Raw genomic sequence first — 14,385 nt, 5'->3', positions numbered from 1 at the left:
ATTTGGAAGCCTACACTACCCATATATCCTATAGTATCCGTTTTACATTACTTTTCTGTATGTGATCAACAAAGCACGTTGTTAGGTTTTAGCCCTCAGCAGCAAAGACAAGAATCCCCAATTACTCAAATGCAACAACATAGCTCGACTGCATAATTTTTCACACTCGCGCAAGAAAGACAATATGCTCATTTGCAGGAGAAGACGCGTGCATACGAAAGAGAGACTTACGTTTAACATGAGCAGAAAGAAAACGAAACCTTGCCGTATGAAAATACACCTCTGTTAAAAGGTGCTTTATTATTATTCAAACATTTGATTGTAATCACTTATTAAGTCTTTTTTTCATTTGTATGTAGAAAAACATAGAGTCACCAGGATGGGTGCTCTCAAAGTGCAATGCTCACCAGACTGAAGATTTACAAAGAATCACAGGGAAAGAGCTTTATGCTGCCTTTCTATCAGTCTACGGTATCTACTTCAGTATGTGTGCTATCATCAGATCCCTTTTTTTAAAACCTAACTGTGTCATTAAGCTCTCTTTTTCGCTATTCGATTCAGTAGATTAGATTATATTAGATTAGTACTTGTTCCATAGATCATGAATACGACACTTCGTAATGATGTGGAACGTGTGAGGTTAATAAAAGGTGTCTATACAAGATATTACATTACACAAAATATTACATGACACTCAATATTTTTAATTTTTTTTGGTAGGTGTTGGGGAAATTACCCACTTATTATATCCAAAAATTCATCTAATGTGTAGAAGGAGTTGCCATTAAGAAATTCTTTTAATTTGCTTTTAAATGCTATATGGCTATCTGTCAGACTTTTGATGCTATTAGGTAAGTGACCAAAGAGTTTTATGGCAGCATAATTTACCCCCTTCTGAGCCAAAGTTACATTTAACCTTGAGTAGTGAAGATCATCCTTTCTCCTAGTGTTGTAGCCATGTACACTGCTATTACTTTTGAATTCGTTCGGATTGTTAATAACAAATTTCATAAGTGAACACATATATTGTGAGGCTACAGTGAAGATCTCTAGCTCTTTAAATAAGTGTCTGCAGGATGATCCTGCAGGAGCTCCAGCAATTATTCTGATTACACGCTTTTGTGCAATGAACACTCTTTTACTCAGTGATGAGTTACCCCAGAATATGATGCCATAGGACCGGCCGGAGTGGCCGTGCGGTTCTAGGCGCTACAGTCTGGAGCTGGGCGACCGCTACGGTCGCAGGTTCCAATCCTGGCTCCGGCATGGATGTGTGTGATGTCCTTAGGTTAGTTAGGTTTAATTAGTTCTAAGTTCTAGGCGACTGATGACCTCAGAAGTTAAGTCACATAGTGCTCAGAGCCATTTGAACCATTTTTTTTATGCCCTAGGAAAGCAGAGAATGAAAATAGTCATGGTAAGCTAATTTACTCATATGTATATCGCCAAAATTTGCAATGACCCTAATAGCATAAGTAGCTGAACTCAAACGTTTCAGCAGATCCTCAGTGTGTTTTTTCCAGTTCAACCCTTCATCAATGCATACACCTAGAAATTTTGAATATTCTACCTTAGCTACCGATTTCTGGTGGAAGTCCATATTTATCGATGGTGTCATTCCATTTACTGTGTGGAACTGTATATACTGTGTTTTGTCAAAGTTTAATGAGAGCCCATTTGCAGAGAACCACTTAACGATTTTCTGAAAAACATCGTTTACAATTTCACCAGTTAATTCTTGTCTGTTGGGTGTGATAGCTATACTTGTATCATCAGCAAAAAGTACCGGCTTTTCATCTTCGTGAATATAGAATGGCAAGTCATTAATATATATTAAGAACAGCAGAGGACCCTAGACCGAACCTTGCAGCACCCCATTCTTGATTGTTCCCCAGTTTGAGAAATCACCAGTTTTTTGCATATTATGTGAACTGCTTATTTCAACTTTCTGCACTCTTCCAGTTAGGTATCATTTAAACCATTGGAGCACTGTACTTGAGCTTATCTAGAAATATTCCACGATTTACACAATCAAAAGCCTTTGATAGAACAGCAGAGGACCCAAGACCGAACCTTGCAGCACCCCATTCTTGATTGTTCCCCAGTTTGAGAAATCACCAGTTTTTTGCATATTATGTGAACTGATTATTTCAACTTTCTGCACTGTTCCAGTTAGGTATCAGTTAAACCATTGGAGCACTGTACTTGAGCTTATCTAGAAATATTCCACGATTTACACAATCAAAAGCCTTTGATAGATCACAAAAAATCCCAACGGGTGACTTCCGATTACTCAGAGCATTTAATAGTTCATTAGTGAAAGTATATATAGCATTTTCCGTTGAAAAACCCTTTTGGAAGCCAAACTGACATTTTGTTAAAACTTTATTTTTACAAAAGTGTGAAGCTACTCTACAATACATTACGTTTTCAAAAATTTTGGATAAGGCAGTCAGAAAAGAGATTGGGTGGTAGTTGTTGACATCAGATATATCACCTTTTTTATGCAGTGGTTTAACAATGGCATACTTCATTCTATATGGGAACATACCCTGCTTCAGAGAGCTATTACATATGTGGCTAAGAATCCCACTTATTTCTTGGGATAAAGCTTTTATTATCCTGCTGGATATGCCATCAATTCCATGCGAGCTTTCTTTCTCGAGAGAGTTTATCTTCCTAATTTCAGAAGAAGAGGTGGATGGAATTTCAATTGTATCAAATGGTGTGGGTGAGGCCTCTTCCATTAACTGCATTGCTTCTTCTAATGAACATTTAGATCCTATTTTCTCTACAACATTTAAAAAATGATTATTCAAAATGTTTTCGACTTCCGGCTTGTTGTTTATCAATTTTCCATTCGCTTTGATGGTGATGCCATCATTCTGTACTCTTGGTTGCCCTGTCTCCCTTGTAATAACATCCCAAATTGTTTTGATTTTGTTATCAGAGGCACTAATCTCAGACATGATGCACATGCTTCTGGACTTTTTAATAACCTTTCTTAGTGTAGCACAGTAGTTTTTATAATATTTGGCTGTTTCTGGGTCATCACTCTTTCTTGTTGATAGATACAGTTCCCTTTTGTGGTTACAAGATATTTTTATTCCTTTAGTAAGCCAGTACTTACTTCTGGTGTAACATATTTCAAAAATCTTCTATTCTCTTTCTGGCTGTAGTGTTAATCGTTCACATTTCATTTCCATTTATGAGAGAAATACTCTTGGAAAATACATCCTATTACTTAAATTAATATTTCGTTTTCTCAGAAAACCTTTTCTCACTATTGGTAGCTGAGTTTTATATTTTCTTTATTTCTGACACCGTCAGTTACTTTGCTGCCTATACTGCAAAACTCAGAGTCTCACTTTCTTATACACACCTATGGGAATAGAAATTGCTAGATCATAAGAACAAATCTGTTGTTCATTAAACCTTGCGGACATGTTCATCGCGTGAAAGGTATTGAATTATTACACTTTCATTGTATTAGGAAATGAGGTTCGTTGTCAACATCAGTATGACATGCCCCACAGGCACAAATAAACTCTGCTGTTTGTAGTGGAATAGAAGCAGACAGACTCCATAGAAGCAGACAGCTTCCGAATGTCATCTTGGAATTTATTGCTATACCTGTAATACAGGCAGTGTAAGTTCATGACAGTTGCTGACTGCAGGTTGGTGTGAAGCTATGAGCCATCCCATCGCACCATGAACAAGGTCTGTGAATAACAAATCAAGGGACTGTACCTTCCTCAAAGACTTTGTGCTGTGAACTGTTGTATGGGTTCTTGCATTATCCTGCCGGAATACGGCATGTGGTACCCTGGTCATGAAGGGTATGACAACGGCGCTTATTGTTCTTACCACATAATGGCAAGCATTGAGGCTCCCTTCAACAATTGCCATTTCAGTCCTATAGTCATATTCAGTAGCTATCCCCATTATGTCCTTTGTAGGTACAAAGGTATTGGTCTCCATAATCGGGCCTTTGATCTTTCGTCAGGTCGTCTACGGACGCCACAACCGGTAGCGAGACTCATCGCTGAACACCACACAATGCTACTCAATGTCTTAGTAGTCTCTGGCTCTACAACAGGCAAGTCCCATTTTGTGACATTGTGTTAAAGGTAATCGACGGCCGGCAACGCGAGATATCAACCCAGGTTCCAGTAACCTGTTCCCAAGAGCTTGCTGTGACACTCCGCTTGTAACCTCTGCCCAGATTTCAGCTGTCGTCGACCGTTGGTCCATCAGAGCCAGTCGAACAATCCTGCGCTCCTCCTGTGTTGTAGCCCTCTCCGATAGATCTGAGCCTCTTACTCTTGTCACGCTGTTATCCTGAATCCAACCCGTCACCACACGTTGTGCAGGCATTACAATGCACCCAACAGTCTGTGCGAAGTGTCGGTCTGATGCACCCAAGCCTCTCATGCCAGTTCGACCTAACCCGCTCCGCACCTCAAAAGTTCCCGTAACATTATACACACACAACAGCCATCATGTACTCACACCATTTTTCGTCAACAGTAACGGCTTTTTTCTGTACTAAAAGTACCGAAAGCAAGCTCGCACGAGAATGGAATTTTAGTCAACATATCTCACAGGTATGTAAATACTGGTGAATCAGTTTGGTAGCGTGTAACACTCTCCATTTCCGTCAGTGTAACTTCCGCAGTACCACCTGAATTCATCCTACTACATTCAATTATCAATATTTTACTTCTGTTAACGCTCATCTTATAACTTCTTTTCAAGACAGTACCCATTCTACTCGAATGCTGTTCCACGTTCTTTGCCATCTCTGACAGAGTTACATAATCGCTGGCAAACCTTAATGTTTTTATTTCTTCTCTCATAATTCTAATTCCTTATCCGGATTCTGCTTAATTTCTGCTTATCCTATGTAGAAAGTGAATACCAGAGGTAATGGTTTACAGCACCGTCTCACTGCCTTCTCAACTACTGTCTCCCTTTCATATCCATTATCTCTGATAACTGAAGTCTGATGGCCGTATTAGTTGTCAACAGCTTTTCACTCCCTGTATTTCGTTGTGTACGAGCTAAGGAGAGAAATAGTACACAATTAACACAAGTGAAGGACAAACTCTTTATTAACTAAGGGACAACTTAGCTTCCATTGATCACCCCAGCAGTGGCAGTCGATCTGTTTTATTCTTTGGTGGCCGAATTCTTTCAGGTATATAGCGACCAAATAACATATGTTCTGCCAGGTCACAGTGGTGTGACAGGTCCATCGCACACAGTAGACACATGAGATATCTATAAGATCCTGGAAAGATTATGCGAAAAAACTTGCTCCCCTTCTAGCAGCAGTTTATCGTAAATCGCCAGAGCAACGAAGGGTACCTGGCGACTGGACAAAAGTGCAGGTCATTACCATTTTCAAGAAGGGCCACAGTACGGATGCATACAATTATAGACCTATGAAATTGACGAAAATCTGTTGTAGAATTATGGAACTTGTTTTACGCTCAAAATTTATGACGCTTTTGCAGAAGGATAATCTCCTCTACGAAAACCAACTTAGACTCCGCAAACAGAGGTCTTGCGAAACCCAGTTCACAACGCTGCTCAGGTTGATGTATTCCTTGACTTCAGGAAGGTATTTGACACCGTCTCGCACTGCCGTTTAGTGAAAAAAGTACGAGCTTATTGAGCATCGGACCATATTTCCTTGCAGATAGAACTCATCACGTCGCTCTTAATGAAACAAAATCGGTAGATGTAAAGGTAGTTTCCGGAGTACCCCAAGGAAGTGTGACAGGTCCGTTGTGTTTGCAAAGCATGTGAATGATCTAGTAGAAGGCATCGGATGCTCTTTAAGATAGTTCGGAGATGATGCTGCACTCTGTAACAAAGTAGCAACCCCAGAAGACAGTATGGATTTGCAGAATAAGCTGCAGAGGACTGATAAATGGTACAGCGTCCGACATTTGACCCTGAGCGTAAAAAAATGTAACATATTGAGCATACACATGAAAAGGAAACCACTACTATACAACTACTCTGCCGATGAGAAACTGCTGAAAACAGTATCTACCGTAAAATATCTAGGAGTCATTATCCAGGGCGACCATAAATAGAATCACCAGGTAAACCAAACAACAGAAAAAGCAGTACTGTGCATCAATATGGGAACCTTACAAGGTAGGACTGATTGAAGAGATGGAGAAGAACTGACGAAGAGCGGCACGTTTCGTCACGGGATCGAGAGCTTTACGGAGATGCGCAACAAACTCCACTGACAGTCACTGCTTGAGAGGTGTTGTGCATCACGGATGGCGTTTACTATTGAAATTTCGAGAGAGCACATTCCAACAAGAGTCGGACAACATATTACTTCCTCCCATATATATCTCTCTTAATGACCACGAATAGAAAAATTGTGAAATTAGAGCCAATACAGAGGCTTGTATGTATTGTATTGTATTCTACGTTAACAGGGGACCTAGAAACGACGGAGAGGCTCCGTCCCCGCCGCAGCCGCAGTGGTCCACAACCCCACGACGACTGCCGCAGTCCACTTCACCCCTCCGCCGCCCCACGCCGAACCACTCTTTCAGGTTTATTGTACGGTTCGGCCACCGGCCTGATGCCAGTCTTTCTATTGGACGACACTTCCGTTACTTGCGTTTGCTTAACCTACCCCAGTTATCCTACAGGGAAAACGGATCTACAGTTTAACGAGGGATCCGTGGCTACTCCTCACATCGTTGAGAGTGAAACGAAGACAGAAAAATCCATGGCCTGATCGAGATTCGATCCCGCGACCTCTCGGTTTCGTATTGATGGGTGAGTTTGCGAGTATCAAAATATGTGGCATATAAGGCCGCATCTTCTGACTGTTGTAACTTAGAAGCTTAAATTATTTACACCGCCAAGTGACAGTAGACCTAAATATTTTGCATAAATTTCAGCTTCGTACCTCTACACGTTCCTGGCAAGAAAGAGATCTTAACAGATGGGCAGACTGATGGACAAAAAAAATGGCAAAATTTTTTTAAAATGTGATGTAAATACAAATTACCAGTTCTCAGACTTTTCCTTTACTTGTACTGTGAAACCCCTGTTATTGTCGAATTTCATGATTCAAGATCAACGGGAGGTACCCTATAGGCTTTTATGAGTAAGTTTGCATCCAAATATGTGACATAAATCGTGTATCTTGTGAATGTTTTGACGTAGAGGCTTAAATTCTTGATTCTGTCAAGGCACCGTGGACCTCAGCACGTGACATAAATTTCAACCTCAAACTCTATCTGTTCCTGAGAAAAAGTGACCCTGAGTGAGGTACGGAGCCCTAAAAGTAAGTAAATTGTTTACTATCGCCATAACTGTCAATACATTTATCCCACTGTGAGGTCAGGCAGCCAGTGCCTTCATGGAAAAATGTTTGCCTACAGAACCATGATTGGGTTGGGCTGATTTGGGGAAAGAGACCAAACAGCGAAGTCATCGGTCTCACCAGATTAGGGAAGGATGGGGACAGGAGTCGGCCGTGCCCTGTCAAAGGAACCATCCCGACATTTGCCTGAAGCGATTTAAGGAAATCACGGAAAACCTAAATCAGGTTGGCCGGACGCGGGATTGAACTGTCGTCCTCCCGAGTGCTAACCACTGCGCCACCTCGCTCGGTGAACCATGATTGTACGCAGGCGTGCAATTCTTTTCGTCTGAAGCAAATTGACGGCCACTAATGTCTGCCTTCAGAGCTCCAAAAATGTGGGAATAGCATTGTGAGTGTTGTGGAATTAGCGTCCACCTTGACGAAAATCTCGATGCCGCTGAAAATGACTAATAAAAGTGACCTGGTAAGACGGATGCGTGGGTTCTACAGCACTACACCAATAATGAAGGTAATCCTGAATAGTGAACAGTAAAATATACCACTCATCTTTTTAATACTGGTTACAGCAATTGTAGAATCAAGTTCAGCCTGTCTGGCTTGCTTTGACTACAGTTTCATGAACACAAACGTTACTTTTGAAATAAGAAACAGTTTCCAGAATGAAATTTTCCTTCTGCGGCGGAGTGTGTGCTGATATGAAACTTCCTGGCGGATTGAAATTGTGTCCCGGACCGCGACTCGAGCTAGGGACTTTTGCCTTTCGCGGGCGACTGCTCTGACCAACTGAGCTATCGAAGCACGACTCACGACATATTGCCACAGCTTTATTTCGCCAGTACCTCGTCTCCTACACTGGCCCGAAATGCAAAGGTCCCGAATTCGAGTCTCAGTCCGGCACAGAGTTTTAATCTGCCAGGAAGTTTCATGTCAGTGCACATTCCGTTGCAGAGTGAAAATTTCACTCTGGAAACATCCCCTAGGTTGTGGCTAATCCATGTCTCCACAACATCCTTCCTTCCACAAGTGCAAATTCCGTAAGTTTCACAAAACTTCTGTGAAGTTTGGAAGGTAGGAGACGAGGTACTGGCGGAACTAAAGCTGTGAAGACGGGTCGTGAGTTGTGCGTGGTTGTCCTAGTTGGCGGGTCAACTTGCCTGGGAAAGGCAAAGGTCTTGAGTTCGAGTCTCGGTTGGGCACACAGTTATAATCTGCCAGGTGGTTTCAAGAAACACTGGTTTTCATGTATCTGCAACTTCACAGATTCTTGCCAGTCTACGTGGCTTCGTTTATTGGACTATGGTCAAATGCAAACTCGGGAAGAAATTGAAGATAGGTTTCGCTTGGATTCACGATGTTTATAGACGAGTACGCCGATGGGAAGATGCTGCCGCCAGTTTCTGGTATGCTCTTACAAGTTCTTGCGGACAAGCAATATTTGATATTTCATGCCCAACGACATAAAAAGTCATCGCTGATGATGTGTGATAAGCACCGTATCGACACGACACTGAACTCTAAATGAGATGCCGTTGTCTGATTTATAAGAGGTAGTGCATTACCATAATGCTTAACAGTGCTAAATCAGCTAAAGAGCTCGCGAAGGTTTGATTTGTAGAATGTACCAGCTGCGCTACTCGCAAAGGCGCCGGCTCGCTCAATGGACTCCGCTGACACCACTGCCAAGATGGGTGTTTATAAATACACCCTCATTAAGATCCGAAGAGATTAAGGCGGAGAAACATTGGGCAACGTATTCCACGTAGGTATTTTGGTGGTACTAAAGAACGCAAAACTAGTCGTGTAGAACAGCACTGGCCACACACACGCGTATGCGTATTGGCATGCGCTTATACCGAGCGAAGTGGCGTGGTGGTAAGGCACTGGACTAATAGCCACGAGGACAGCGGTTCAGATTACCCCCCCCCCTCGTGGTTCAGATTTACGTTTTCTATTATCTCCCTAAATCCGTTCGGAATTGATGACTCTTGATCTTCCACCATAACCGAGTCCACAACCACGAGGTAGCAAAGTTGAGGTAGCCAAGGAGGTGGAAACGTGGGTTCTACTATGCCAAGACTGCTTGGTAGCTACATCAGGAAAACACAATTAATTAGCAAGAGTACAAAATAAGAAAGTATTTATAACTTAATTTTGTTGAAGTCCATGATCTGTTGGTTGACAATTATAGAAGACGCGACTAGACTAAGCGTCTGTAGAATGACATAATTTACAAGTCAGAAATCTTGCAGTGACGAATTAATCTCTCGTCATCTTGAATGTCGAATCCGGTGAATTTCAAGACTAACTTGGCTGTCAACAACAAAGTAGAATTGTTTATAGCTGCCAACTTAGTACTGTTGACTTTACTGTTGTACTATTACAGAACCTTACAACTGGGCTACAAAGACTTGATGGCAACTATGACGGAGCTGCAGACGATGACTGACTAACGTCGGTGCTGGCTAACCACTGAGCGCGGCTACGAACTGTAGACTGGCACAACTGCGCTACACTCCTGCTACACATGAAGTGACCTAGCGGCGCCTCGCGGCGAGCATGAGTACTGCGACTGGCTGTGTACTCTTTGGCTACACAGCCGTTCTTCTGTTCCGTTTGTCGAGAGAATCGCATCCGGCGGATCGATCTCTAAGGCGGCGGTGTGGTCGTAAGACTGACGACATCACAGGAATGATTGCTTTCAAAGGACACGGCCAATTATCTTCCCCAGCCTTCCCCAGTCTGAGCGTGTACTTGAATTCAAATGACCTCGTCATCGACGGGACGTTAAATCCTTATCTTCCTTTCTCTTCAGCATGCCCCTGCTGCCAGGGCTTTCAAATAAATGGCTCTGAGCACTATGGGACTTAGCTTCTGAGGTCATCAGTCCCCTAGAACTTACAACTACTTAAACCTAACTAACCTAAGGACATCACACACATCCATGCCCGAGGCAGGATTCGAATCTGCGACCGTAGCGGTCGCGCGGTTCCAGGTGTGATATACCTTTTGCATTTCCTTTATGTTTTCGTCTTCTTTAAAGGCAAAGAGAGATGAAGCGGTAGCCCATTATAGAGCCTATGCCTACCGTCATGTATTTTTTGACTTTCAGTTGTTAAAAAACAGAGGATTTTTTCTGGTACCAGTAGGAGGAAGGAGGGATTCGCGCTCAGTTAGTGAACGAGTGAGAAGCACGCCATTTTTAGCGAGTAATTTTAGACCGCCATTTTGGGGTCGCTATGAATAAGTGAGGAGTATGTATTTCATATGTACACCGTTTAGAAAAATACAGTATTGTTTTATTAACAGAAAGGTCGTGTGAGTTGTTATTTCAAATAGTACAATAATTACAAGAACTGAAGCCCACCTGTGTACTTTGGAAAATTACGAAGATCCGATAAGCTTAATGGGAACACGGTCAAGACTTCAAAGGTGAACATGGAGATCAAACGTAGCATTATAAAGAATGGTAAGCACAAATCTACAGCGGAGAAAGAAACTACTTCGCCCTGCAAAATAATATGAACTAATACGAACTTATTTCCAGGCATAGCTCAGCTTATCGTGCTTGTCATTCATGACGAAAAATTAATCTCATTAATTCAATACATTTTAAAAAGCCACGCATTTCAACATTTTATTATCATCTATTCCATTATTTTATTATATTATACAGGGCTATTCAAAATTGTGTAACAGTAACAGATTTTACTTATAAAATTACTTATCTCAAAATGCAGGGTGTCCCAGGAGAAATGGCCAATATGAAGGTATATGACAGGGACGATCACTCGAAGCAAAAAAGCCCAGTAAACATGGGCTCTAAAGCGCATACCATGAGAGGTGTGAGCACTTTTTCATCTTCGCTACTGTAAAACACATCCTTACACTCAAGAAGTGTTCACTTCTTGTGTTTTTGACGACCACTGGTAACTTACGATGTAGGCGCAGCAGAGAAATCTCTCAAGATCTGAATATCTTGGCCATGAGTCAGTGCAGTATAGTAAAGGAAAAGTCGTTCAGTGCCAAGCGTTACTGAAGGTATGTCTACAGGGTTCCATCCGTATTGAGATTATTCTGGATTTAGCAACCGAACCTTGACTAGCAGTGCTGCATGTGCAAGAGTTTACAAGTGGAGTTGTCCGACCTACAGAAAATAATCTTGCTGTCGGTGAGCGATACGATTGAAGGTAAACACAATGACTGTCCTGTTACTATTGCAGCAACGATGAATTAATTGCGAACCCGCACTGCATACATTTTTGTCGCTGCCGCAGCGGAGACTGTTTCCTCCTGTGACAGTGTATCACAGCTTATCGGGATCATGCGTTGCGTCAGCCAGTTAGCGCCGAGGCGCACATCAGAGCAGCCTGTGTCAGTGGTTGTTGCCATGGAGGACGCGCCGGTCGCTGGCTACGAGGTAAACAGCTCTAATCATAGCGCGCATCAGCCTAGCTACTCTACTTCTCGTTAACTTAAGCACAATACCCCTTCGTTTTTACTTACACTGTTAAGGTATTCTTTTCGATAAGTCTTCAGTTCACTCCGTGCTTGACGGCAACACCGACCACCTTAAATGGCAATCGATGCTAACGTTAAACCTCTGCGAGGAATTTTTGAGAAAGTTGTGACCGTGAGATAACCTAATGGGAACAGAACAATCAGACTGGGATTCGTTTCCAAAACACTCCAGCAGATTATAACCGACAGTAAACAGGCAGGTCAGGTACAGACGATCTCCCAGCCCAAAAGCAAGGTTAATATTACGTATTAATGTCGGTCGCCAGCCTAATTAGGCATTCTTGTGTGAAGCAATCTAATAGAAAAGAAAGCAGTGCCAAGGCTAACCTAATCTTCATTGACACACACACTAAACTCTTTCTTTATATCTGTTCACTCTACAACACAGACTCCTAACCTTGCACATAAATGTACTATTGACTTGGAAGTGAGACAAACATAAGGCCAATGAGATAACAAACAGTAACATATGCCTCTCAACAACACGTACCTTAAATGAACTAGATGCAGCAGTTTATACAATCAGTCAACAACACACATGAAACTAATAGCAATACTAAACAGGGAAGAGCATGAAATGATTCTGACTTAAATCAGGGTCTATATACACTTGCCTCGAGCGCAACTCACGGGTAGAACGCCGCCTTCGAATCGAGTGCAGCATTTCAGCAGAAAGTAAAGCATCGGTAGGGGCGCATTAGAGACGTCTGTGGAACAGTAGAGTGAACATTCATCATGCCGCGAAGGACGTTCGTGACCAGTGATCGGGTTCGCATCATGACGCTACACGTAGAAGTCTTGCAGCCAGGGGAATTTTTCGACTCGTGCACCTAGGTCAAAGTGGTGTCAATCCGGACATGGAATCAGTTCCAATTGGCAGGTAGTGTTGAGGACTTACACCACACAGGCCGTCCACGTTCGACAGATGCACAAGTTGTTCGATATGTAAGACTTTTGAGTCAAATGAACCGTGTGGTCTGAGTGCTCAAGATCTGAATTCTACGTTCGAAGAGGCTACAGGACGTCATGTATCACTTCAAACTGTTAGGAGACGAATACACAATGCAAATATACATTCCAAACGACCACGGTGAGCACCACTTTATACGCCACGTACTTCGTTACAGGTAGGTAAATCATGCAGAATGGGCACCCCAGGATTGGCGTCGCATATTGTTCGCGGACGAAACGCGGGTCTCGATATGACGTGACAATCGCAGCAACGTGTTTGGTCACAACTAGGTAACATCGAATGCCTCCAATGCCGTGTACCACTGGTGCAACGAGGTGGTGGTGGAGTGACGTTCTAGGCTTACATTACATGGGGCCACCGTAAACCTATTGTGGTTCTTGAGGACAATTTCACAGCTCTTAGGTACATGGAAGAGATTATGCAACCATTAGTGGGACCGAGTCGTGAACATTTTGGTGACAGTTTCACCTTGATGGATGATACTCGCGTGCTCAAGGTGCTGTTCTTGCGAACATGTCCCTTCAGCATGCTACGATCATCAGAATGGAGTGGCCTGCCTGTTCCCTGAACATGAAACCAATTAAAGAAGTGCGGTATCGTTTGAAACGAACTGTTTTTGAACGTTGACAAAGACCACGTGCTCTGCACGACTTTTGTAGAATCACCATTGATGATGGAACAGTTTGGATCAGAGCTGGCTTGATGATCTTATCGATGGTATGACACAACGGATTCAAACCTGCACCCAAGCAAGGGAACGTTTCCACACGTATCGCCTTTGTTCAGTAGTGTCCAGAACCCTCATAGGAGACGGACTGTTTTGTCGTTATAGAATTTTTTTATTTTTATTTGGTGATGTCAACACATAGCAAATAAATATATACGTTTGCCTCAGAGCCAGTTTTTGTTTTCTGCGCCATGAATATCGAAATAAAGGGGTGATACCAAACCTTTGTTGATGTGTGTATATCATAAAGAGTTGACTACGTACTCTGGACTGAATGGAAGAGACCGCTTTGCAGCTCTCTGCAGCAATGTAGCATATTCCCTGCCATTGCGTGGGACATTTCTAAAGTTTAAAAGAGAATGAATAAATTGATAACAATTACTTGAAACTATATCCCTTTAATGTCTGCCTAAAGAGCATCAGGGCTAAATAATATGGAGAAAGCCTCACTAAATGACATTGACACACAACTCAATCTAGGTAAAATGACCACTTGCCGCATGTGTCACTGTCAATAGTAAGCAAAACTGCTGATATATGATAACAGTATAATAATATGATGTTCTCTTACTGATTGCCGAAGCAGCATGTATCACTGCTTTCTTACGCTCAAATACGTCCATTGTATGCTAGAATGACTACCTGCTCTCACTGCCAATAACAAACATTCGGAATACTATCTCTTCGCTTGTTACATCATTAAAATAATCTAGTAAGAGACTAAAGTTTCTGTTAAACCTACACGCAGCTAGCCTCATTCCCGCCTTTGTCTATCAGACACGTGGACACATCTAC

General features: G+C 42.3%; 1 protein-coding gene across 1 annotated transcript in view; it reads left to right on the top strand.

Annotated features, from left to right (window-relative positions):
• Positions 1-11,729: 11,729 nt before the first annotated feature.
• LOC124621944 (D-aspartate oxidase) overlaps positions 11,730-14,385 on the top strand; it is an 85,586-nt gene continuing 82,930 nt past the window's right edge. Inside the window, exon 1 of the mRNA XM_047147458.1 lies at positions 11,730-11,789. Coding sequence (XP_047003414.1) covers positions 11,760-11,789 — 30 coding nt within the window. The 5' untranslated portion in view covers positions 11,730-11,759. The remainder of the gene's footprint in view (positions 11,790-14,385) is intronic.

Source organism: Schistocerca americana, chromosome 7, assembly GCF_021461395.2.
Source record: "Schistocerca americana isolate TAMUIC-IGC-003095 chromosome 7, iqSchAmer2.1, whole genome shotgun sequence".
Classification (NCBI taxonomy): Eukaryota; Metazoa; Arthropoda; class Insecta; order Orthoptera; family Acrididae; genus Schistocerca; species Schistocerca americana.
Note: the sequence above shows the minus strand (reverse complement) of the source record. Positions and strands in the feature narration are given on the sequence as shown.